The sequence below is a fragment of the Neomonachus schauinslandi genome, chromosome 13 (assembly GCF_002201575.2).
Source record: "Neomonachus schauinslandi chromosome 13, ASM220157v2, whole genome shotgun sequence".
Taxonomy (NCBI): Eukaryota; Metazoa; Chordata; class Mammalia; order Carnivora; family Phocidae; genus Neomonachus; species Neomonachus schauinslandi.
The window spans coordinates 19,360,190-19,386,288 of NC_058415.1; the positions used below are offsets into that span (position 1 = coordinate 19,360,190).

The 26,099-nt window shown below is 39.0% G+C and overlaps 1 protein-coding gene across 1 annotated transcript in view; it reads right to left on the reverse strand.

Annotated features, from left to right (window-relative positions):
- Nucleotides 1-26,099, reverse strand: part of LOC110579709 (guanine nucleotide-binding protein G(q) subunit alpha) — a 199,315-nt gene that overhangs the window by 55,438 nt on the left and 117,778 nt on the right. The window contains exons 3-4 of the mRNA XM_021689365.2: nt 21,559-21,687; nt 18,792-18,921 (exon numbers count right to left, since the gene is read on the reverse strand). Of these exons, the coding sequence (XP_021545040.1) occupies nt 18,792-18,921; nt 21,559-21,687 (259 nt within the window). The remainder of the gene's footprint in view (nt 1-18,791; nt 18,922-21,558; nt 21,688-26,099) is intronic.

The window sequence follows — 26,099 nt, forward strand, 5'->3', positions numbered from 1 at the left end:
CTCCATCCAGAACTATCACTTACTGAATCTCAATGTGCTCCATCCAGTAAGTTTAGATGGTACCTATTTTAATAATCCTCATGACACTTTGAGACAAGTAATATCCTCACTGTGTACGTTGAAAGGGAGGCAAGGCACAAGATATTAACCTCTTCCGGACTATCCAGCCTGAAATGGGTAGAGCTGCATTCAAACCAGGACAATCGGACTCTTTCTACTTCCCTACTGCCTTTCCAGGCACTGTCTTGAAGCTGTACATCGCAGCTGCCCATGTCCCTCCTTCAAAGAAATCCCTGTTCTCTTATTCCTTTCCTCAAGTGACAATTCCCACTACAGGAATCGGCAACTCAAAAAAAAAAAAATACAGCTTTCATTCATTTCTTCATAGGTTCATGTGTAAAAACATGCTGGAGATGTCACTGCAGCAGATTTAACTGAGGCCACGAAGGTACAGAGACTGGCACTTACTCATGCCCTTGACTCTTACTCTAACCCTTTTGAAGAAAATTTCATGCGATCCGGACCTCCTAGGAACCACTGGGCCTGGAGTTCCATCACATGTGCTGATTCTCTAGAAAGTAACAAAGCCATCGATAATGATCTTAAGCTTTACAAAGTGCAGATTCCCCACCAAAAGACAAACTCTCCTCTTCCAGAAAAAAAAAAGGGGGCGGGGGGAGAATCAGATGGTATTCAAGAAAGACCCCAGCTGGTTCAATCTGGCCACCACAGTGGTCCAGGCTCCTCTGGCTTGGAGCCCACAGCATTTATTTGACTGTCGATAATGTCGAGCTTTCCATTTATTTTGAGCTTTTAACCCTCTGCATGTGCTCCGTCGGAGATGAACAAACAAGTGTTGAGATAAATCCTGGCCTCATAAAACTGTCGCCCTTATTTCAATGAACTCCTTAATTTGGATTATTTTTAAGGCTGTCTCAGTTTTCAAGGTATTTTCAGCAAATTGACAGAAAATGGATGTTTTCTAATATGGCTAAGCTGCTGTGACGAGTCATCTGTACCGATTTCTTTCCTCACTTGTATCCCCATCTTATCCTTCTGAAAGCAATTAGGAAAAGAGAAAGCAGCCCAAGGTTTATTTTTGCTTAACCAGATTTCAGTTGATAAACATTCTAAAAAAGATTTCTTAATTTGACTTTAAAAACATCTATCACTTCTTTAGTCTATACAGTATGTATGTCTATGAAAAACATTAGAAATGCAGATAAGACAAATGAAACATAAAAAAACAAAATTGCCCTTAATCCAACTGTTTGGAGATAATCCCTAACAGTTGCATGTTAACTAACCTTCCAGACGTTTCTGTATGTGTCAGTAATAAATAACTGTGTTATATATCTTTAAAAATTAGACACTTTCTAATAATTATATATCTATATTATCTATATTATCATTTTTAGTCCCTCATAGCATTTTATTTTCTGGATATACAAGTTCCCCCGTTATCCAAAAGTTCACTTTATGCCACTTTGTTTTTATGACAAACCATCCATACCTGTTTTTGCTAACCGAAAGAAATCTGAAGAGGATTTTCTGCTTTTATGAAATTGTAAATGCATCTTTGCTTTATGCCCTTTTGGCTTCTGAAAGGTTTTAGAAAAGGCAAGGGTATTCTTTCAATGAATCAGGATGGCTTAGTGATGAATCTAAAATTGTGGCCCCTGAAGCCAACCAATGGAAGCTTATCGGACTCTCTGGCTTCACGCTCTTAGATCACCAATTAGCCTGACACGATTTACTGACCGAACCCGGGGAACTATGTGCTTTTGCAAATCCATCTTGTTGTTTCTCCTGGCTCCATAATTTTAAGAACCCTACCGCTCAAACCATCCAGGAATCTATTAAGGGGTACCTGCCCAGTTGTTACTTGGTTCTTGCCTTTCCTTGGGCCCTTTGTGGCCATTTTTCTGCTGTTACTTTTTGGGTCTCGCCTGTTTAACTTACTTGTTGAATCTGTATCCTCTGCATTATAACAGCTCCATTCCAAGCTGATGTTTGCACGGGGATTCGAACCCATACCCATTGGGGATCAGACAGCGAGAGAGTTCCTTAACCTCCAATGACAGACAGGGTCTATGCCCCTAACAAGCAGGAAGCAGATACAGAAGATGAGCCCCCCCCATCCACGTTCCCCTTAAAAATAAGAAGGATGAAATTTCTCAGGTGGGGAATAAGGCAGTTAAGGGTCCATGGAATAAGCCCCAAACAAAAAATTTGTGCATCTGGGGCACTGTCTGTTGGTGGCTGTGATTAAACTGCCTCTCTTGAGGAGCAGAATCAAAATGCAGCTAGGATGTGGCCTCATACACAAGCCGGACTTAAAATAGAGCCCCCCCACCCCGGCTACAAGAAGCACCAAGGAGCTGCCTAAGTTGCCTTCCAAGCAATCAGGACGAGGCCCTTCCAACCAGTCAGGAGGACGGAACTTTCTCTATATAAGCGGGGCTTCCCCTCTGTTCACAGAGGCCAGCCTAACTATTCTCTGTTGGTGCTGTGTCTCCCTTCAGCTCAAGCTATAGCCCCAATAAAGCCTAGCCTGGGCCTTTGACTCTTAGCTCTGGCCTTGTTTCTATTGTTTCGAGCCCAAGAATCCAACTCCAATAACTCCAGTAACAGTTTCACAGGAATGCTCTACTTCTGATACTGGAAGAAACCTGTACTCTGAATTTTTTTTATCCAATCTTCTACTATTAGATAATTTAGTTGTTTTCAGTTATTCACAACTATATACAGTGTTGTGGACTATTCTCTACATATCATTGTAGAGAATAACCAATTAAACAATTAGCATAAATCCCCAGAAGCAGAATTACTGGATCAAATGGTATAACCACCATAAAGGATTTTTACAAATTCCATACCAGTAGCAGGTTGTGCCAATTTATCTTCCTTCCAGTAGTGTATCTATTTCTCTACATCCATCCTTCTTTTGAATCTCTGCCATTCTAATAGGTAAAAAAGCACTTTCACATATCAACTGTGTTCCTATGATTATGGAATGGTCAGACAGACCTTAAAAATTCAATTTGGAGAAGCACACACGGATGATGAAGCAAGGACCTCCAAAAATCCACCCTGCCACAAAAATAATGAGAAAATTGGCAAAAAGCGGTCAACATCAACTTTTTCAGAACTTTGAAATTAACCAAAGACTTGCAACAATCTGAAGAACATTTGTTCAAGAGAAATAGCCGATGTGGGCGAGAACAGTGAATTTTGGGGTATTTAACTTGCACTATTCCCATCCCCCTTTCCTAGCTCCACAACAGCCCTGACAACCAACTGCCTCCCAGCCACGGCAGCTGTGAAAATCAGCAGGAAAAATATTCCATATCAATAGGCAGAGACTGATAGAAGGGATAAAAAAAGAAAACAAACCATGATCCAACTATACCCTGGCTACAAGAGACCCCCTTTAGAATCAAAGGCAAAATGGATTGAATGTCCAAAGACAGAAAAAGACATGTGCAGAAGTAACCAAAAGGAGAAGAGCTGGAGTGACTACACTAATAGCAGACAAAATAAACCTTCTGACAAAAATTGTTACTAGAGACGAAGCATGAAGACTATATCCATCTTTATGATGAAGAAGATTAAATCCATCAAGAAAGTCTAACAATTATAAACATATGCACTGAAAAGTAGAGGCCCAAAATACATGAAGCAAACCCTATCAAAGTTGAAGGGAGAAATAAACAACTGAACAGCTCAAGACTTTCAATAATGGATGAAGCAACGTGGCAGAACAAGCAGAAAGATTTGAAAAACAGGGGCTCCTGGGTGGCTCAGTCGGTTAAGCGTCTGCCTTTGGCGCAGGTCATGTTCCCAAGGTCCTGGGATTGAGGCCCATGTTGGGCTCCCTGCTCAGCTGGGAGTCTGCTTCTCCCTCCCCCTGCCGCTCCCCCTGCTTGTGCACTCTCTCTCTCTCTGACAAATAAATACGTAAATAAATAAGTAAATAAATAAATAAAATCTTTTTTTTTTTTAAAGGAAGATTTGAAAAACACTATAAGCCAACTAGGCCTGAACGCGTATTAATAGGCACTTGACCCAAAGGTAGCAGAGTTCACGTTCTTCTCAAGTGTTCAGATAACAATACTCCCCAAATTGATAAACATATTAAACATCATTCCTGCCAAATCCCAGTTAGATTTTTGGGGGGGAGTAGTGTGCAAGAATAGACTAAGTGATCCTAAAATTTACATGGAAATAAATGCAAGGGACCATCTTGAAAAGAAGAACAAAGGTGAAAGACTCACACTTTCTAATTTCTAAACTTACTACAAAGCTCAATAATCAAGACACTGTGACACTGGCTTAAAGACAGACATACACATTAATGAAATAGAATCGAGAGTCTAGAAATAAATGCTTATGTTTACAGTCAACTGGTTTTTGACAAGAGTGCCCAGAAAATTCAAGGGGAAAGAAGAATCTTTCAATAAATGATGCTGGGACAACTGAACTTCCACCTGCCAATAAATAAAGTTAGGCCTTTACCTTATATCATATACAAAACTTAACTCCCAAATAAATCATAAACTAAAACTTAACTCCAAATAAATCATAAACTAAAATGCAAGAACCACAAAACTTCTAGAAGAAGACACAGGTGTAAATATGCATAGCCTTACATTAGGCACATTTCTTAGGCATGACACCTACAGCAGAAGCAACCAAAGAAAAAGCAGATGACTTGGACTCATCAAAATTAAAAACCTTTGTGTATCAAAAAACACTTTTAAGATGTGACAAGACAACCCACACAATAGGAGAATATATTTGTAAATCATATTTCTGATGAGTCTAGTATCAATTATATATAAAGAATTCTTGCAACTCAACAATAAAAGAGAAATAAGCCCATTAACAATAACCAAAAGATTTTAATAGGTATTTCTCAAAAGAGGATATACAAATGGCCAATAAAGCAAATGAAAACATTGTTAGTCAATTGAGAAATCAAAACCACGATGAGATACCACTTTACCACCCCTAGGATGGCTAAAACAAAAAAGGCAGATGATAACAAGTGTTAGGATATGGAGAAAGTGGAACCCTAATACATTACTGGTAGGATTACAAAATGGTGTGGCCACACTGAAAATGGTTTTACAGTTCCTTAAGATGTAATCATCCAATTACCAAATGACTCAGAAATTTCACTTCTAGGAATATCCAAAAGAAGGGAAAATGTATGTCCATAGAAAAAAACTGTCCATGAATGTTCATAGCAGCGTTATTTGTAATAGTGAAAAAGTCTGATCGACCCAAGTTCCATCAACTGATTAATGAATAAGTAAAATACGGTATATCCATACAATGGAATATTATTTGGCAAAAAAAAAAAAAAGGAAGTACTAAAACACGCTACCACATGGATGAACGCAGAAGCCCACATATTACATGATTTCGTTTATATGAATTGTCCAAAACAGACAAATTCATAGAGACATAAAGTAGATTAGTGGTTGCTCAAGGCTGTGGGTGGGGGGGGGGTAGAAGGCAGAGAAAGTGATAATGGGAACGGTGTTTAATTTGGGGGTAATAATAATAATGTTCTCAAATTAGAGAGCAGTGACTTTCTGTTTCCAGTCTGTCCTGCAGGAAGCTTGGAAGTCCTAACTTCAAGCCACTGAGTCCTAACAAGAAGTAAAATGGTGAACAAAATGAAAAATCCGTAACTCTTCTTAGATCCATCAGAGAAGTGAGGACATGGGGCATACTGTTATCCCACGAATTGGAGAGACAGACATGTGAATACAGAGAATCACAACTTACTGGAGCAGAAACCGAGACAAAAACTTCCACAGGGACCAACGTAGGGGGAGGAAACCCTAAGTTGTAACTGACAAATTGCTGGAGGGCAAGTCTGAGCACTAAAGACTCTGGGGGAATATGGTCATAAGGGGATGGAAAAGGAGTCATTATGAAATACACCAGAGCATTCTTTTCTTCCTAATAAGGGCTGGTCTCAAGGGAAATTATTTTACCAGAGTATAAACTATTGGGGTTTTATCAGAGCCTAACTTCAGGCTGGGATAACTACGAAAAAAAAGAGAGAACACAAATTGCTAGTATCAGAAACAAAAGAAGAGGTCACTACAGAGCTCATGGACATTAAAAGGACAAGAAAGGAATACTATGGACGATTCTATGCCCACAAATTTGATAACCTACATGAAATGGACCAATTCCTTGAAAGACAGAATCTGTAAAAACTCACACAAGAAGAAATAGAAAATCTGAATTGGCTTCTATCTAGTAAAGAAACTGAATCAATAATTAACGACCTTCCAAATCAGAAAGCAGGTCCAGGTGGGCTCACTTGTGAATTCTACCTTCTTCTATTTAAGGAAAAAATTATATGAATTATCTATAGTCTCTTCCAGGAGACAGTAGCAGAAGGATACATGCGAACTTGTTCTGTGAGACAGCATTATCCTAATATCAAAAGCCGGCAAAGACATTACAAGAAAATAAGACTAGAAAATGAGAAGACAAGCTACAGACTGGGAGAAGCTATTTGCAAGTGACAGAACTGATAAAGGACTATTATCCAAAATACGCAAGAACTCTTCAAATTCAACAATAAGAAAACTAACCACCGGATTAAAAATGGGCCAAATACCTAAACAGATAACTCACCAAAGAAGATATGCAAAATAACAAACATATGCAAAAATGCTCTATGACATATGACATTAGAGAAATGCCAACTGAAACAACAAAGAGATATCACTGCACACCTATCAGAATGGCCAAACTCTGGAGCAATGACAACACCAAATGTGGAGCAGCAGGGCTTTGTACTCATTGCCGATGGGAATGCAAACTGGTACAGGAACTTGGGAAGACAGTTGAACGGTGTCCTACAAAATGAAACATACTCTTATACAATCCTGCAAACTTGGTATGTACCCAAAGGAGATGAAAACTTATGTCCACCCAAAAACCTGCACATGGATGTTGTCAGCAGCTTTATTCAAAGTTGTCAAAACCTGGAAGTAGCGAAGATGTCCTTTAGCAGGTGAAGAGATGAACACACTGAGGTCCATCCAGACAATGAAATATTATTCAGTACCAAAAAGAAACAAGCTACCAAGCCACAGAGACACAGATAAATCTTGAATGCATATCACTAAGTGGAAGAAGCCAATCTGAAAAGGCTACATACTGTAGGATTCCAACTTTATGACACTCTGGAAAAGGCGAAACTCTGGAGGCAGTAAAAAATCAGTGGTTGCCAGAGTGTAGGGGGGGAGGGAGGGAGGGGAGATGAATAGGAGAAACACAGAATATTTCAGGGCAGTGAGACCATTCTGTCTACGAGAATGGTGAATACATGTTGTTATGTATTTGTCAAAATCCATAGAATGTACAACAATCCATAGAAAGTGTGAACCCTGAAGGAAACTATGGGCTTTGAATGATCATCACATGTCAATGTAGGGTCCTCAATTGTAACAAATGTATCAAGTGTAACAAATAAATATAACAAATGCCCTGTGGGGGAGACTATGCATGTGTGAGGGAAGAGGACCTATGGGAAATCTTCCACTCGGTTTTGCTGTGAACCTGAAACTGCTCTAAAAAATAGTCTATTTTGTATTTAAAAAAACAAAACAAAACAATTAGATAGTGGTGACATTCGTATAATTCTATGAATATACTAAAATCCACTGAAGCATATACTTTAAGAGGGCGAATTGGGTGATATACGAGTTATATCCCAATAAGCTGTTAATAAAAAAAAACCCTCAATTTAATCTCTTCCACTTTCTCCATGGCTAGACCTTCTGTCACTACAGACACCGCTCCCGAAATACTCTTTGGCTCCCAAGTTAGTAACAACCTGTTCAGCTCACTTCCTGCATGTGTCGTCTGCCCAGTGCGGCCCTGGCTCCCTGCTGCCTCCCTCCTGCTTGTTCCCCACCTCTTACAGAAACACAGCCTCTTCTGTGACTCACCAGACCAAAAGGCAGGACACGGGCACTTCCGGTCTGGGTATTGCGTAACTGCTTTATTTCAGCAAAGAGCACTCAAACTTTAAAAAACAAAAAAACACAAAAAACAAAAAACAACACCCACCATCTTCTTGAGGACAGAAACAACAGTTCATCAGGAGTACATACAAATTGCAAACTTATCATGGACATAATAATAAAATCTGCAAATATACAAAATACAAGTGTGGAATTAAAAAAGTAGACAAGTTTACAACCGAAGTGGGAGGTTTAAAAATAACTCAGTCAGTGAGGGGGAAAAAACCCCACACGCGGCTTTTCAGTTTGCTTTACTTTTTTTTTCCCCCATAAAAGGATATTTTTTCCTTTTTTTTGGTTTTTTCTTTTCAGGGATTCATTTCTGTATACTTTTATGAGCCGACCAAGGTATACATATATTTTTATGACAAAAGATTCGCAGGGTAACTTGATATATAGTATACAATGTATACCATTTTTATTTTACAGATATTATATATTTTTACTATATTTATCTAAAAGAAATATATACCTTAAAAGTTTAATATATTTCCATTTTCTCCAATGTTCCCAAAGTACATAAAAGGGTAATTCCTACCCAAGTGATGTTACGATCAAGGAAAAATTACATGCTGGTGGTTATTTACATTTATAATGTTAAAATGCTGGTGTTAATATTAGTATTTTATTTCTAATTAGAATTGACAAAATAAAAAAGGTGAAATTATATACGCAATATAATTCAAGACCAAAAAATTTACAGCAAATATCATGTTAAGATGGCCATTTCCAAAATATAAATGCTATGCACTACAATTGGGGGGAACGATTCCTTAAGGAGGACATGTAAAGGATAGAATTTAAAAGACCAATTAATTGACCACAACAAAAGATATCATTTAAGGGGCGCCTGGATGGCTCAGTCAGTTAAGCATCCACTCTTGGTTTTGGCTCAGGTCATGATCTCAGGATCATGACACTGAGCCCAGGGTGGGGCTCCGCACTCAGCACAGAGTCAGCCTGAGATTCTCCCTCTCCCTCCCCCTCATCCTCTCCCCCTGCTGGCATTCTCTCTCTCTCTCTCTCTCTCTCTCCCCCTCCTTAAAAAAATATATCATTTAAGGTGGTAAAAAAGCAAATCGTGGAGTGGCAGAAGTTACTTGCAATATAGATAACTTACAAAGGATTTGTATCAAGAATATACAAAGACCTCTAAATTAATGATTTTTTAAAAAAGCAGACCAACCGAAAACTGATAATAGAATTAAATAGGCACTTTTAAACTCTATCCTTTACATGTCCTCCTTAAGGCACTTCAATGGTAAAGAAATATACAAAGTATTCAATCTCATTGTAATCAGAGAAAGGCAAATTCACACCAAAATGAGATGCTACTACACACCCAATATAATAGCTGAAACTTAAAAGCTGAGCGTATCTATGTTGGTAAGAAAGTAGGACACACATATACTGTGGGTGGAAGTGTAAACTGTTTCCAAAGTTCAAACTGGCAGCTTAGTGGGTTGAATGGTGACCCCCCCCAAAACGTATGTTCACACCCTTTCCTCCAGAACCTGTGAATGAGACCTTATTTGGAAAAAAAACATCTTTATAGGCATAATTAAGTTAAGGATCTTGAGATGAGATCCTCCGGGATTACCTGGGTGGGCCCTAAATCCAACAAGTGTCCTTCTAAGAGAGCACAGAAGAGAAGACATGGACAGAGAGGAGAAGGCTAAGGGAAGACAGAGGAAGAGCCCTGAGCTAGGCAACCACAAGGAATGCCAACAGAAGCTGAAAGAGGAAGAGAGAAGGGAGATTCTCCTCCATAGCCTTCAGAGGGAGCATGGCCTTGTTGATACCTTGATTTTAGATTTCGAGCCTTAGCCTTGGGAACTGTGAGAACAAATTTCTATTTTGTAACCCACCAAGCCTGTGATTTGTTGCAGCAACCCTAGAAAACGAACACAGGCAATATCCACAACAGATGAACATACACATTCACTGTGAATTATCAATTCTATTCCTACCGGACAGAACATCAGGCACATATATATAAGCCAAAAAACATGAAAAGGATATTCATGGTGGCATTATGCACAACCCTTGCGAAGAGAAAACCACTAAGATGTCCATCAAAAATAGGAGGGATACATTGTGGCATATTCATTTAATTGAATGATATAAAGTAATAAAAATGAAAAACTTTAGTGACACACAACATGAATTTATCTAACGCTATTTTGAACACAAGAAGCTGACACAAAAGAATGTATTTAATTTCACTTATATTAAGTTCAAAAAGGGCAAAATTAATGGTGTCAGAAGTCAAAATAGTAGTCACTCCTGGGGGAAAGGGAGGGGGGAGCTGTGATTGGAAAGGGGCACAAGGGAGCTTCTAGGGTACCTAATAATGTCAATTTCTCATGGTAGATGGTAATTACATAGATGTGTTCACTCTGTGATAATACCTCAAACTGAACACTTATCATTTATATGTGGTTCTCTATATGCCTATGTCAATAAAATATTAAAAACAATAAAAAAGTGGGGCGCCTGGGTGGCTCAGTCGGTTAAGCGACTGCCTTCGGCTCAGGTCATGATCTTGGGGTCCCGGGATCGAGTCCCGCATCGGGCTCCCTGCTCGGCGGGGAGTCTGCGTCTCCCTCTGACCCTCCCCCTCTCATGTGCTCTCTGTCTCTCTCTGTCTCAAATAAATAAATAAAATCTTAAAAAAAAAAAAACAATAAAAAAGTAACTCAGTAGGGCGCCTGGGTGGCTCAGTTGGTTAAGCGACTGCCTTCGGCTCAGGTCATGATCCTGGAGTCTCTGGATCGAGTCCCGCGTCGGGCTCCCTGCTCGGCAGGGAGTCTGCTTCTCCCTCTGACCCTCCTCCCTCTCATGCTCTCTGTATCTCATTCTCTCTGTCTCAAATAAATAAATAAAATCTTAAAAAAAAAAAAAAAGTAACTCAGTAATCAATCAAATAGATAAGAAATGAGTAAGGATTTAGAAGATTTGAATAACTCAATTAACGAGTTTGTTCTAATAGATATAATATAGAACCTTGTACCCAAAAATATGAAATCACAATTTCAAGCACCTATGGAACATTTATAAAAACTGACCACATACAATGACATAAGCAGTGTTTAAATGACAGTAATGGTGAGCTATATATACCATGTCCTGTTTATGGATGGTAAAATTCAATACTGCAAAGTTGAAAGACTAACCTCAAAGTTATCTATATATTTATTAAAATTCTAATCATATTTGTTTTTTAGAATTTGATCAGGTGAAATTAAAATTTACGAGAGAGAGAGTAAAGGACCAAAAATAGCTAAGAAAATTCTGAAGAACAACAGGTAGGTAGATTTGATGATATCAACATTATGACAAAACTAGTGACCTGATAACCTTTATATTGGTACAGGAGTAGTAAACAGATCAACCAAATAGAAAACCCGGAGAAAGAACCACAGATGTAGGAAAACTTGATGCATGCCACATGTATCGTTACTATCAATGGGAAGGAGGACAACCAGAAGAAATAAGACAATAAAAAATATACTTGCTTAAGGGTGTCAGAGAGCTGAAAAGTAGGGAAGAAGTACCAGGGCAAGATCTGGGGAAGGAAAGGTCTAGAGAAGTGACCCTACGATCTGGGGCCTCTTTTCCGAGGGGGAGCGGCTGATTCTGGAGGTGGCAGCTGAGAGCCTGAGGAAATGGGGCTCTAGTGAACCACCACTGCTTTGCACCCAGAGTGAATGTATGCCCGGGGAAACAGGTGCACGCAAGGCCTACAGCTCAGTCCTTTAATCATCAGAAGAGCTAAAATGAAAAACAGTGGCAAGTAACAGGAACTTTCAGACATAACTAGTGGGAATGTACACTGTTACACTCACTTTGGAAAATACTTTTGCCTTATCTACTAAAGTTGAAGATACATATTCCCTGTGTGCCTGAGATTCTACTCCTAGGTATATATCCAATAGAAATGTGTGCCTGTACACCAAGAAATATTTCTCTGAATATTCACAGAAACATTATTTGTAATAACCCCATACTGGAAACCCATGAGAAGTCTATAAACAGTAGAACGGATAAAAGGATAGTGGTATTTTCATGCAATAGAATACTAAATGGCAATGAATGGATTATAAATGAATAAATTATATAAAATGTATAGACCTTACAAAGTGTAATCTTGAGCAAAAGAAGCTAGACACAAAAGTTTATAGAAAAGTTCAAAAACACACCATTTGACTCCCTCTGTATAAAAGTTAAACACAAGTAAAAAGGTAACTATGGGGTTCAGGGATACATATTTAAGTATTAAAACTAAAGACAACAGCAAAGAAGTGACTCCCTTCAAGAACAGTGGTACCTGCTGGGGGAGGGGCACTACCAGGGTTTCTGTGGTCTTGGCATTGGTTCTTTTTTTTTTTTTAAGATTTTATTTATTTATTTGACAGAGACACAGCGAGAGAGGGAACACAAGCAGGGGGAGCGGGAGAGGGAGAAGCAGGCTTCCCGTGGAGCAGGGAGCCTGATGCGGGGCTCGATCCCAGGACCCTGGGATCATGACCTGAGCCGAAGGCAGACGCTTAACGACTGAGCCACCCAGGCGCCCCTTGGCATTGGTTCTTGATGGGGTGCTGGACACACAGATGACTTATGATAAGTCAGGGTGCTATACATTTTGAATTTGTGTATTTTTCTTTATATGTATGTATATATTGCACAATTTAAAAAAGAAAAAGATAAAAAAAAAAACCCCATCAGTAGAGGTGGATGATGGATTTACTATCCAATAAATGGTACTGGATCAACTGAACAGATATATAGCAAGAAAATATGAAATCCTTAACCCCTGTTATGCTCAAAAATCAATTAAGGTGTATAGAAAAACTATGAAAGGGCGTCGTGGTGGCTCAATCGGTTAAACATCCATCCGACTCTTGATTTTTGGCTCAGATCATGATCTCAGGGTTGTGAGATTGAACCCCACCTCTAGCTCTACAGTGGGTATGGAGCCTGCTTGGGATTCTCTTTCTCCCTCTCCCCGCCCCGCTCCACCCCCCTACCCCCGCTCTCTCCCTCTCTTAAAAAAAGAAAAAAAAAACAAACTATGAAAGTAAAACCTTGTAAGTTTTACTAGAAAATAAGGGATATATCTACATATTCTAGGGGAAGAAAAAATATTCCTGAAGAAAATACAATAATACAACCAATAAAGGAAATGAGTGAGCTGACTACATTAAGATTAAAGCTCTTCTGGGGCGCCTGGGTGGCTCAGTCATTAAGCATCTGCCTTCGGCTCAGGTCATGATCCCAGGGTCCTGAGGTCAAGCCCCACTTCGGGCTCCTTGCTCAGCGGGAAGCCTGCTTCTCCCTCTCTCACTCCCCCTGCTTGTGTTCCCTCTCTAGCTGTGTCTCTCTCTGTCAAATAAATAAATAAAGTCTTTAGGAAAAAAAAAAAAAAAGATTAAAGCTCTTCCGTAAGCAACAAAGCAAAAAGACAAGCCATGCACTGAGAGCTAATTTTTATATGTATACCTGGCAAACAATAATAACCAGAATATGTTTAAAAGGTGTATGTATCGATTAAAAAAAGGACAACTCCATTGGGGGCTGAAGTCAGGGGGAGAACAGGCAAGGGTGGGAAAAGGTAACCCACATTGAAAACCACCTAGCTGGCTGAGAAGCGTGTGAAACACAGTAGGGCATATTGACACAATGGAACTAGATGGGGGTCTAAATAAGTGAATTAAAGCCATGTGTAGTAACATTAAAAAAAAAATCTCAAGAACAATGCTGAGTGAAGGAAAAAAAAAACACATTGCAAAATGAAATCATCTAAATATAATTTACAATCATGAATAATATTAAGCATCCAATATTACATACTGCTTAATGACATATACATATGTAGTAAAGAAGTGAAAAAATATGCACGGTGCCAACTTGAAACCAGGAACTTTTGGGGAAGGAAAGAAATGAATCCAAGGTTATGTAAGGTCTTTAACTGCATCTGTATCATTTTATTTCTGTGAAGATAAATATTTAAAGCAAGTAAGTTCTCTCAAACTTTATGCTCTCTTATATCACTGAAATAGTTTCTAAATTTTTTTTTTTTTTAAGATTTTATTTATTTGCGAGAGAGACAATGAGAGACAGAGAGCATGAGAGGGAGGAGGGTCAGAGGGAGAAGCAGACTCCCTGCCGAGCAGGGAGCCCGATGCGGGACTCGATCCCGGGACTCCAGGATCATGACCTGAGCCGAAGGCAGTCGCCCAACCGACTGAGCCACCCAGGCACCCTGAAATAGTTTCTAAAAACAAAATCCACTTCCTTAGCTCTTCTCACTCTTGTTCTTACACCAAGCTGTGTGTTTAGACCACTGGGTATTGGCCCAGGATCAACTCTGATGCCATGGCACCAACTTACAGGAAGATCCTTAGTAATCAGGCCATGAATCCAAGCCGAGTATGCCAAAGGCTGAGGAGCAAGATAAAGTTTCTGGTTTCATAATTTAAGATCAACACAGGACGTGAGGGCCAATCCAACTGAGAGTGGACATTGTGAACTCAGCTCTTCCTTCCTTTTAACTACTTCTAAGACCTTCCCTCTGGGGTTGGAATTTTTTTTCTCAGTTTTTAGTCATTTCCTGACCAACGCTGAATTTTATATGAAGAAAATTCCCCAAACTCACTTGAAGTTTTTAGAGCAGAACAAAGTACAAGTTTCACACTTTTAAGGAAAATGTTCAGACTTTGGTTGTAGCCGAGTAACTTCAAAATGGATTTGTTTTAAAACCCAGGAGAGGAGAAGTATCTGAAGGAAATGCATATTTTAGACTATTTGTTTTAAGACAGTTCAAAATCAAATGAGCAATACAGGAACTCTGAACCACCCGCAAAGGATCTCTGGCTGGTCTACTGTCATCTAGGATTATAACAAGGTACACAGGGGCAGAGGAGGGTATTTCAATTCCTTCTTGCAAGGGCAGGATTGTCATGTGACTTCCATGCTCCTTGGATATGTATAGTTCCCTTTACTTCCCCTCTGAATTTGTCCCTTTCTTCTGGAAGACACTGTGAAGGAGGGGAAAGCAAGCTGGTCTAAAAGGGCCTGGCTTCAGGCCTTGGGTGACTTTGACCATGGGCCTTAATCTCTCCATTCTTGTATCTTCATTGTTAGACTGCATTACCAACAAACCTGATCATCTCACCTCCCCGGGATGAAGGCGGGCGAGATTCAGACAAGGGATGGTTTAAGAAAGTTTTGAACAGGCATAAAGTGCTAAGGTATTACAAATGTCTATTCTCTCCTTTTATTTATACATTTATTTTCTAAATCAGCTGAGCCACTCCAAGAATCAGGTTTCAAGAATAAATGTTTATGGAAAGCAATGTTGGAGAAATCTACCTTGGTTCAAAGGAACACTTGGGGTGTGGGAACTATCTCGATGTTTTATTAAAACTAAGACATAATGGGTTGTGACCATTTCAAAGGGATTAATTTTAGTTAGGAGTGCACATTCAGAAAGGAAGTAGAGGAGGAGATTCTGGGAAAAGCATAGTCTGTAAGACAGCCCCTGACTCAAGGTCTGAGAAATTATTGTTGTATTGGTGCTCAGATATTCATGTAACAAAAAAATCAGAAAAATCAAGACTCAAAGAGTGTGGATACATGTTGATAAGCTTAAATGTGGTATGGGGCTGCCTCGCTGTGTGTGCTGGCTTTCAGGGGCGCTGAAGTAATAATACAGGCAAGGAAGGATTACAGTGGAGCAGGTGGCTCCATGCTCATGTGTTATCACAGGAAAATAACACAGCAAAGGGAATGCGCAAATCAACACAGTTCAACGATCCTGACCAGTCTCACTCTATTTGATGATATGTGTTCCTCTCTGGAGGAAAAAAAATGAAGAAATTCATTCCCCAAGCCCTAGAAAGGCTGAAAATCTAGAAAGACAAAAGCAGATCTACATAAAAACCTTGAAGATTAATACACACAGTTTTAGAAATATGAAAAGCAAAAGCAATCATCCAAAGTCCTTCAACTGCTTTTGCCTGTGGTCTGCAGCGCATTTTCCACAGTTCTCCGGGACAGAAGGGGAGGCTGTCAGTAGCCATTTCCAGGTGTTTCTCACAAATATATACCAAGGGAGGTACCACAATGTCTGCTTTGGATTAAAGTGATGACCATCAGATTTCAAAACCAAGAACAAAAGGTTTCAAGAGTTGGTTTCAGTTTTGTCTCACAAAAACCAGAAAATCTGGGGAAGGTGGGATTCTACAGTTGTGAATTTCCTTCATGATTTAACGAAGAGGAGAGGAAATGGCATTTTCATATATTAGTTTAAGTGGAGAAAAAAAGAATGTGACTACAACCCGACATTAAAAAATACTTTCGATGGTGTTCCCTAATTACCAACAGTGATGGCTGTGGTCAACATGGATGAAGTAATTAATGAGCAGCGTTGTTCTTACTATGCTGAAAATCATTTGCAATATTACCAACTGGCTTGACTTAAGGTCTGAGAAAAAAAGCACCATGAAACGACTTATCTCACAGAATTACAAGGTAGGCTTTAAAAATATTCACAAGTGATCTGGGAGTCCTAATGGAAAAGATAACAGATGATCTTAATTTGTAGCATAATGTATCACCAAGGAATCAATGAAGCTGGCAAAATATTTTTAGATGCACATAACGCCTATACATCGAATGGCAAGTTACTGTGGAGACTTTCGTTATGATATCTGATCATCAAAACAATGTCATCTTATTCTAATTAATATAAAATAATATACTTTTACACAAAAACCAGATATCTATGAGTAATGTTGGGTGAAAAGTGGGATAAATCATCTGTGATGTCGAGGTAACTGAAGGACTGGGTTTATGTGGTAGAATTAGGTGATGATCTACCTAAGGAACTGACTTTTTCTGTTTTGTAAATTTTAAAGCAGTAAATTGATGAGCATTAAATCACAACATATATGTCTTTATAGATATAATGTACTTGTATAAAATGTTTTATCAATAAATACTTCCATTTCTCTAGCTATAAACAGTGACATAAGAAATAACACTATGTGTTCTTTTGATAAATGTCTTAAACTTTATTTTACTGGACAGAAAACTAAAGCAGAGAGATCATGACCTATATAACCAAGGCCTTCCTCTCCCCACACTCTCTATTCTAACAAAAGGATATATCTCTAATGATGTCCTTCTGGGCAAAGTTAATTTTAGGTTCCATTTTTGTATCTCTTTAGATACTCTGGTACCTAGCACATAGTAGACAAGCCCTCTAAACATTTTCTCTCTTGATTCAACTTTCAAAGATATGAGAAATGTCTTATTCTGTTCCCCAGATATGCACGATATTCAAAATACTACATCCAAGGATGACGGAACAACAAATGAACACAGATATAAAGAGAGAAATACGTATGGACAGATTATAGCTAAAATTCTGATGGTAATTGCTTAATTTAAATTTTGGTAACTGATTGTTGCAGATTTTAATTTGCTTAGCAGGCACTTTTCATTACAATCTACAGATGGCACATGACTGATAAAAACTCTTAACAAAGTTCTTTGATTCAAAAGCCCACATGCTTGCACCCCTGGAAAGATTCTGAAATGCATGAAGAGGCAACTCAGCTCTATTTGGGATATTGGTTCCCAAACTCTTTATCAACCCTCCATACAAAAGAAATTAGATATGTATTTTGATAGAGATATTAATACTTGCAGAAAAAGAAAATATTTAAAAGGACCAGAAACCAAAATTCTTCTATATCAAAAAATGTATAGAATTAAAAGTATATTTTAATCAGCTATTGGAGATAGCTCATTTCCTTCTCTTTGTTTTCTATCCTATTAGAAGGATATTTAATACTTACTATTGGCATCTCCGTCTGCAATTTCTGCCTCTAACTGGTTATCAGGCACCTTTTCGATTCCCCCAACACACACGCGCGCTGAACTCCAGCTCAAAGCGAGTTTTCTATGCCCCTGTATTATCCTCCATAGTCAACTCTGACTCATCATCGAGACTTTATCACCCTCAAAATCCGTATTTATACCTGTTAGAGGTCTTCACATAATGGAGAGAAGATGACAATACTGAATCGGTTCTCCAGACAGGCATATCAAGGATATTTTTCCCAACCACTCACTATTTAGTAGAGACAAAATGATGCCACAGCCTACAGAATTGTCTAAGAGCAGAATGGCCATGTCACCAAGACACTTCTTGGTTCCACAATGAACTGATCTAGAGCCCAGCTGCAAAGTCACTCACATTTGCCAAGAGAGGTTTTGAGTACTCTTTGGGACCCACCCAACACACAAACAATGATTTAAACAAAATGAAAACAAAACAAAACAGGCTGACTCATTCCAACACTCCCAGCTCCATCCTGTAGGAAGAGGGCTAGAAAATGATGTGAGGGTTAGCCTAGGGCTTTCTATGTTACTTTCATTTTCAGAGCGTCTACACAGTGGTAAGGGTATAAAATAGGGTCTCATTAAACCTCAACACACAGACCAGCTCATACATCTGACAAAAGAGTTTACTGTTCTGATTATATCATGTGCTACCATAGGGTTATTTTAATTATTGAAAAAAATCCCCAATCAGTAGTAGTTAAAAAGCAATGAAATCAGTTTACCCCATGTGCCACACCCTACACCCTCTTATTGATTTGTGTCAGGTGTCAGATATTGAAATGATAATCCATTGCCTGTCCGAAGAGCACTCACCTCATTGTCCGACTCCACGAGAACTTGATCATATTCACTAAGCGCTACTAGAAACATGATAGAGGTGACATTTTCAAAGCAGTGTATCCATTTTCTTCTCTCTGACCTTTGGCCCCCCACATCGACCATTCTGCAAGGTTAACAATATTCATATTAATAGCATATAAAAAAAAAAGATCAATATAAACACAGCTTTACTTACACACTTAGGAAAAACACTCTCTAAAGAGAATGGTCATCCAAGTCAATTCAATTAATACTTCTTGAACATCTAATAATTTTCTGTTACCTAACAATCCAAGGCAAGACATTCTGGGTAATAAACCATTGTGGTTATAAGAAAGTTATCAAACTTGTATGAAAACGATAACTTTGTAAAAAATCCTGTGCCAAGTCAAGCAAAATGGTGTTTTACTTAATCATGCACAGAAGAGTCTGAAACAAAATATGCTTTATTCGTGGTAAGCTCTAATGGCAAGTACTGATGTCAGTTTCTTTTTCTGTAAAATGAGAATGAAGAACCTTGTGTATTTCTCAAGGATGCTAGAAAGGACTGCAAACACATTTAAAAGATACAAGATGCTATATATTTCAATATGGGCACGTGTGATGCTTCAACTAAATGCAACCAGAACTCCACTGATACTTTATCCATGGAGTTTTTTGACTAGTTTTCTCCTTCCAACACTGGCAATAATTTGGGACAGGTCCAGTCGTACTGGGTATCATGGTGCAATTGGCCTTAAACAAACAAACTTGTTAACCTGCTAAGAAGTGAAGCATATAAAAAACCAAGATGCTTCAAGAGACCATCATTTGAACTCTTTCAAGGATTTGTTTTTAACATACCAATGATGTGCTGAGTTACTGGTTAGGAACCAACACTGACTTCAATTAATTTGAGTTTTACTTTTTATATGAAAATATCAGGCAATATTCAGTTGGCACTGAAGCCAAGTTTCCTCAAATTGTTCAATCCATATCTTGACTAAAATGTGCACAATGTTTGTGGGATAAAATACTTTCAGAGAATGAAAGTTTCAGGTACAAAAGTATGAGAGGAGGGCTCTCTGAGCATCTGTTGAAAATGCTGGTCTTCTCCTGCCTCTACGCATTAAACACTAACTTAGAAATCAAGGATCCTCTAGTGACTGCTTCTAAAAGTTCTCTAAGGCACAGGGGCAAAGCAATGGATTCAGGGAGACCTATGAACTATGGACATCAAAACTAGACTTCTTAAGTCTTTAGAAATACTAAATTCGAGCTTTTCCCTCATGCCAAGTGAACAATTCATTACTCATTTACATGAAATCATCATGTAAATGAGTAATGTCATTTACTGTCACCCTGAGCCGTATAAGATCCTTTTGATGATGGCAGGAAATTATTCTTCTTAGTCATTACTTTTACTGTAGTGGCAAAAAAACATCCTTTACAGCTAGTGAACAAAATGTAGTAAAAACAAGATGTAAGAGTAGCCTTGTTTCAGAATCCACTATTAATCATAAAACAATGAAGAGATGAAAATCTCTATGAAATGCTCTAGGTCTTCTGAAAATATTCTGTAGTACAGTTATGAGTGGTAGGAAATTTGGGTGTTCCAAACTGAAGATCTCCAAATGCTATGAACTCAAAGCTTAAGTAATCCAGCATGCTGGAGCTACAACGAACCTTGGTGATCACCTAATGCAACCATTTTAGAGATGGAAAAAAAAAAAAAATGAGGTTCAGAAATATTTCTAGAATGCCACACGCTTTACAGATGTTTATTAGAGCGGCATATGGCAACCAGACCTGACTACAGGGGCGGAGACTGATCAGAATAAAACCCACAGTGCTTTGAGGGGCTGCTCATCTGAGCCACGTGGCAGTTACCCGGTAGGAGTCACATAACCCCGATTTCACGTCCCTGTAGTGAACATGGTTGTCTTCAATGGGATAGGCTCCCCCAGAGAACTCAACTCTCTATGCTCAAAGACATATTCACACGGCTTCACTTCTCAAAGCACAATGTGATTTGTATTCGAACTAGAAGTATAACTGAATGACTGTATAATAAGAGATTAAATGAAAGCATATTGGTATTATTTATTTTTTCTCTTCTTAAAAAAAAATTAAAATATTTTCCTGAAGTATTACCCAGACAGAACAGCAACAGCAGTTTTCATTCTATTTTCCTATATAAATTTAGACTAGGCTCATCAATCCATTTTCAAAATTACATGTTTTAAAACTTTTCAAGCAACTTTTTTCAGGAATATAAAACATCCCATATTTTTATTGCTACTGAAGAATTCTGCACCAGTATCAGCAGACTTGGAGGAAACAACATGAAAGCTTCTCACAACATACAGTTTCTATTATTAGTAGGGTCATAAGGTCATTCATAGGTTATACAAATCTAAAAATATATCCACTGTCCTCACAATTAAAATCTGACTCAAAGAACAGTCAGGATCAGTTCTCAAAGAATAATAGTCAGGACCAATGTTTAAGTGACTGATCTTGTTCAACCAACCACTCGCAAACTTAAGACTTTACTGATTTCTTGGTGATTGAATTTGAAATGAGAAACCTGCCCATACATCTTTCTTCTCCTTCCTCTTTCTGGAACATATTATTTCACCTGCGTATCTAATGATAATAACTGGTCTACAGGTGATATAGTTTCAAAGTCTACACATGATTTCAGTATTTGCAGAGTTCCCCAAATGTACTACTCAAGGCACAGGAGCTGGGAGGTGGGTTTTATGGACTCAGTTACTACCTGAAAATGACACTTTGTAAGTCAAAGGGGTATTCGATGATCCCTGTGGTGGGGACTCGAACTCTAAGCACATCTTGTTGCGTAGGCAGGTAGGCGGGGTCAGCAACGCGGTCCAAGTCATTAAGATAGCTAGAGGAGGGAAGACATAATGAGAACGTTAGGACACCATCATGCCAAATCTGCCTCTCGAAATGGGAGGGCAAAAATAAATCGTACAAGAGAGGTGGAAAAGAGGAAGGAAAATATCAGAAAGGGATAGAGAGATCTGGAAAGTTGAAAGATAAAGTCAACCTTCCACTGGCCACAGCAAGGTAACCCATCTATGGATTATCTGGTTCACAGGCTTTCTCGGTTCTTCTCTCTCACTTAGAACCCATACAAAAAGTAGAGGGGGAAAAGAAAAGAAATACTTTCTGCTTATTTAGCAGGTCTGGTGGGTAAAGCAGGAGTTTAAAGCAAACTGATTTTGAATTACTTATATTGTTTGTATACTTGTATAAACAAACAGATAACAGAGTTATACGTAAGGTCAGGACACTTTTTTTTTTTTGCCTTTTTGCAGAATATCAGAGCCTTTTTTCTGGAATGTATTTCCTTATTCCCCTAAGAGAGGACAGCAGCATACCATGTCCTAAATTCTGTCCAAAGCTAAGTCATTTGTGATTAATGTGAAGCCACAAGATTCGAGATTTCTGGTTACTGAGCTAACAATGTCTAAGGTCAGATATTCCCAGTGTTTAGAGTCACGACACCTAAACTTTAAATTTATCTGCTTCTATGATACTTCTGCACTCCTTAAAAAAAACAAAAAAAAAACAAAAAAAAACGCTTTCCATTTTGAAATAATTTTCGACATACAAGAAGTCACAAAAATATTCCAGAGAATTCCCCTGTACCCTTCCCACAGCCTTCCCCAATAATAACACCTTACATACTCACAATGTATTATCAAAACCAGGAAACTGACATTGATCCAATACTATGAACTCAACTACAATCTATTTAGATTTCACTAGTTCTTACACACACACACACACACACACACACACACACACACACACTTTTTGGTGGGGTGTATAGTTCTGTGAAATTTTATCACATGTAGAGATTCATGCAATTCCCACCACAATCAGGATACAGAACTGTTCTGTCACCACAAAGAAAGTGTCCTGTGTACTGCCCTCCTAAGCCTAACCCCTGGCAACGACACATATGGTCTCCATCCGAGTAATTTTGTCATTTCAAAAACGTTATATTCCATTTACTTTTCATTCTCTCAAATTGCAAAAAGATATTTTGCAACTTGAAGAACAGCGTGATTTGATAGAATTAATGACAAACAGGTGAAAAGGACCGTTCTTCATGGCATCCTAATGATTTCAAAGGCTTGCTACACTCCCCTTGGCCCTGGAGAGAATGGGGCACAGGTGTGGTTTCAAAGCACACAACTACCAAGTGTATACACAAAGTAACTAACGTATAAATAAGACTTAAAGAAAAGGTGGTCCCATTAATAGAATCGGAAGGGATTAGAATCTCAACACCTTAAATGCCCACAAAACACGACAGGGAGTTCTGAGGTACGTAACAGGAAATGTCTGGTGCAAGCATGTTGTCACTCAGCAAGTGCACAACCATTTAGTTGACGAGACCTACCTATGGGAAGGGTTTTGTCTCACCCAGTGTTATTTTTGCCTTAGAACCTAAAAGAGGGCCTGGCAGATAGTACGTAATGAATATTTGTTGGATGGATAGATGGATTTCCTATGCTGGCATTTAGTCTCAGCATTATTTAAATACCATTGTTACGAGTGGTGTTTCCATATTAATTATTATTAAACTTGAAACTGGGTGTTAACAAGAAAGATTGCATTAATTCTCTAAGATTCATGGATCATAAAATAGTAGAGCTAAGTGACTTTAACAAAGACATAAAATTACTGCCTTTTTGGAGGTATATCAATTCTTTGAGACAAAAAAAGGATAATCTTGGAAATTCCTAGTTCAAAGCAATGAATTCGTTAGTATTCTAGTGGCCTTATCCCAAACACATCAATGATTCTCTAGCTGGCAATTTGCTCTCTACTGACTGATAGGAACCAGCCCGATATCTTGAATTATTATAAAAATGGCTAGACCCTGAAGGGAGCCTGCCAGGGAGCCTGCTTTTCCCTCTCCCTCTGCTGCTCCCCCTGCTTGTGCTCACTCTCTCTCTCTCTCTCTGTGTGTTTCTGTCTCTATCAAATAAATAAAAAAAGAAACAGAAAAAAATGGCTAGAGGATGAACACAGGGAGACTAGGACAAGACTGGTGTGAGAGGCAGGAAGGAAAATGGACTGGATCCAAAATTTTAGTCAATATCGAGGCATGGTCTTGGAGGTAGGGTTAACAAGCCCATGTTCTGGGAGTTGGTTTGTATCTCATTCTGGTTTATCTCATCACACTGTAATCAACTGCTAGTCTATAGACATGAAGTCTTCTGATTTGAAAAACTTGAAGTGAATGTACATTTTGAAACCCACGAGACCACCATTTATTTAACCACTATATACCAAAACCAATTCAGAGGAATCAGAGAACTTCTAATTTACATTGGCAAGCTGGCTCAGAAATATGCTGCCCAGTAAACCATTTCTGCTCACTTACTGCAATTCACAGAGGTCACACAGAGGGTGGTTCATTCTTGTACACAAGGTGCTGTCGTGTTCCTGGGGCAAAGAGAAATCATGGCTTTCTATTTCTCGAAGGTGAACTGAACAGACTACTCGCTGCCCCTCCACTTTCAAATATCAATGTGTATTTGCAGAGGAGAACTTAAAAAATCATCACAGGAAGTGGGAAATCATAACACTGCCCCTGATGGGACAAGACAGAATCGGGGTACTGATTCTGCGACCAAAAAGCCACTTAAAAGGGCTTACTGAGTCCCCTAAAAATATGGCTCATGATATCTCTCCATGAACCAAGGGCAGTACTGCAATAGAATATCTAAAGTGTTCATATACAGGCAAGAATATTTTTCCTTCTTTGTCTTTCTTTTGCTCCTTTTCAATGTCAGTACGGTCCACAAAGAGTTATAAAAACATACTTACACTGAGCACTGACTTGCTGCTTGTCACGCTCTGCTCTATCTGTTCACTGCGCAGGTGACAACAAATTGCATAGCAAGGAAATGACTATTAAAGATGTTCCATACATTTCTACAGTTCTTGCTTGACATTCTTTTTGCTTTTTCTCAGTGGGGTGGTGGAGAGAAAGGCTCACTTCAATTTGGAGTATTGAAGCTGGATTAATCTAGCTCCACAAAAGAAAAAAAAGCTGAAAGGAACAGCACTGAGTTCTGCTAGTTCTACTGTACATCATCTAGAATCCAAATCAAGGCAAACCCAAAACACCTCCAAAACAAGGCAAGAAAAACAAAACGAAAAAACACAACAAACCACCCAGCCACACGGAGGAAGGTCTGGGTGTCTCAGGAGCTACACCAGGATTGAAGACAGGTTGGGAAAAATTTGTGGAGCAGGTGAAATGTGGGTGCAACGGAGTCCTGCATCTTTCACTGCCAGGAAGTGGCCAGCATGGAGAGCTTCTCGCTGCATAAGCCCCACCCATGTGCCCCCGTTGTTCTGGGCTCACAGCACTTTCTGCATTTCACATCTGCTTAGGGGAAATAGCCACTCCTGTTCCTTTAGAAATATGGTTACGGAGCGGTAGGACCAGCACGTCCTCATGTGTTGATTCCTGTCACATTCTAAGAAAAGGTAATAGAAAAATCTCTGAACTGAACCGTGCTTTCCATTGAAGCATCTCATATTCCGAGGAGAAACTTGGGTGGACTATGGCGGGGGGGGGGGGGCTCGCAGTGGATTATTCCATTCATTTAACCTTTTACAAAGAAACACCGAGGTCTGAACAAATTTATATTGCAGAGTAAATTCAGAGAGTTAATTATAGCTATAATTTGTTTTGTAGACTGATTCTGAGTGGCTGCTGAGGTCATTCTCAGGGTGTTGCTATGGTGACAGGCACAAGGTACATTTCCAAGGCAATGTATGTGTAACAAGTGGCTGGCAGTAGCTCTCTCCTGATGTCAGGGACTTATTTAACTGTCTAGGAGACAAGACATGTTTAAGAGTGGGCTAGAAAATGGGAGGTTTGGTTGATGAATCCATACTCCAATCCATCCATGGGGACTGAATACCTTGCCTTTGCTTTGAGACATTTTGTAATTGATAACTTGGTAACTGATTAAAAAAAAAAAACAAAACCCTCAATATCTTCCCACATGTGTTTGCCCAGTCAGGACTTTCACACTCGGTGGAGTCAGGGATCATGACTACCTTTGTTCGTGTCTGGTCACCGACACTTAGCCGAGGGCCTAGAACACAGCAGGTGCTCAACACGTGACCCAAATTAAGACAATTTTATGGAAAATATGGTAGTGGTTAGGACGGCAGGTTACACTTTCTAGGAGAAAACACAGGAGTAAGGGGGTTGTTAGCTACCTGCCTTTATGTAATTACCTCGCTGGGCTCTTACTG